Source organism: Pygoscelis adeliae, unplaced genomic scaffold (genome assembly GCF_000699105.1).
Source record: "Pygoscelis adeliae isolate BGI_AS28 unplaced genomic scaffold, ASM69910v1 Scaffold75, whole genome shotgun sequence".
In the NCBI taxonomy this organism is placed as follows: domain Eukaryota; kingdom Metazoa; phylum Chordata; class Aves; order Sphenisciformes; family Spheniscidae; genus Pygoscelis; species Pygoscelis adeliae.
Genome location: NW_008824772.1, coordinates 5,691,720 through 5,692,353, shown reverse-complemented (window position 1 = coordinate 5,692,353; position 634 = coordinate 5,691,720). Strand labels below are relative to the sequence as shown.

The 634-nt window shown below is 47.9% G+C and overlaps 1 protein-coding gene across 1 annotated transcript in view; it reads right to left on the bottom strand.

Moving 5' to 3' along the window:
* The window catches only part of KIAA0195 (KIAA0195 ortholog), a 43,825-nt gene that overhangs the window by 5,005 nt on the left and 38,186 nt on the right, over positions 1-634 (bottom strand). Inside the window, exons 26-27 of the mRNA XM_009323760.1 lie at positions 336-417; positions 1-14 (exon numbers count right to left, since the gene is read on the bottom strand). The exon at positions 1-14 is cut by the window's left edge and continues 138 nt beyond it. Of these exons, the coding sequence (XP_009322035.1) occupies positions 1-14; positions 336-417 (96 nt within the window). The remainder of the gene's footprint in view (positions 15-335; positions 418-634) is intronic.

Below are 634 nucleotides of genomic sequence, written 5' to 3'. Positions count from 1 at the left end.
AAGTAATGCTGAGTCTGTGAATAAGGGAGAAGCAGGAGGATGACGTGGGCATGTCACTGGCCCAACCTCCCCTGCATGAACCATCAGGGAATCAGTGGCTGCAAGAGACAAGCTGTAGTACAGATAAGATGCTGCACTGTGGATCTGCCCTGTGGGCATGCTGGCACTAAGAGATTCCCTTCCTGTCCATGCCAGGCTTTTGAATAGCATGGCTTATACCATGGATCAATTTACCAAGGGAGCTGGGAAGGCACAGGGCCTCAGCAATGCATCAACACTGGGACAAAGCAGAAGAGAAAAATGTGTGAACAATTTTAATTTGATGGGTTACCTACCTTCTTAGGAATGGAAGTCAAGTTTTTTCCTGTTGCCATGGTCATGATGGAGCTGTGGGGAGGCTTGCCCAGGAGTGAGATGCTGGAGAAAGGTAAGGTAGTCTCTTGCTAACAAGTTCAGGCACCAGAACTATTGCTTTTTTGTCTGTGTCTAACATTTGAACCCAAATAACCTCCTCAGACTGCTTGGAGCATTGGCACTTATCTGGCCACTGCTGTAAGCATATGCTGTAAAAGGTGTCACTCATGGCAGGGGGAGACAGGGAAAAAGGTGACCTCCAAATGTGTGAGGGGGAAAA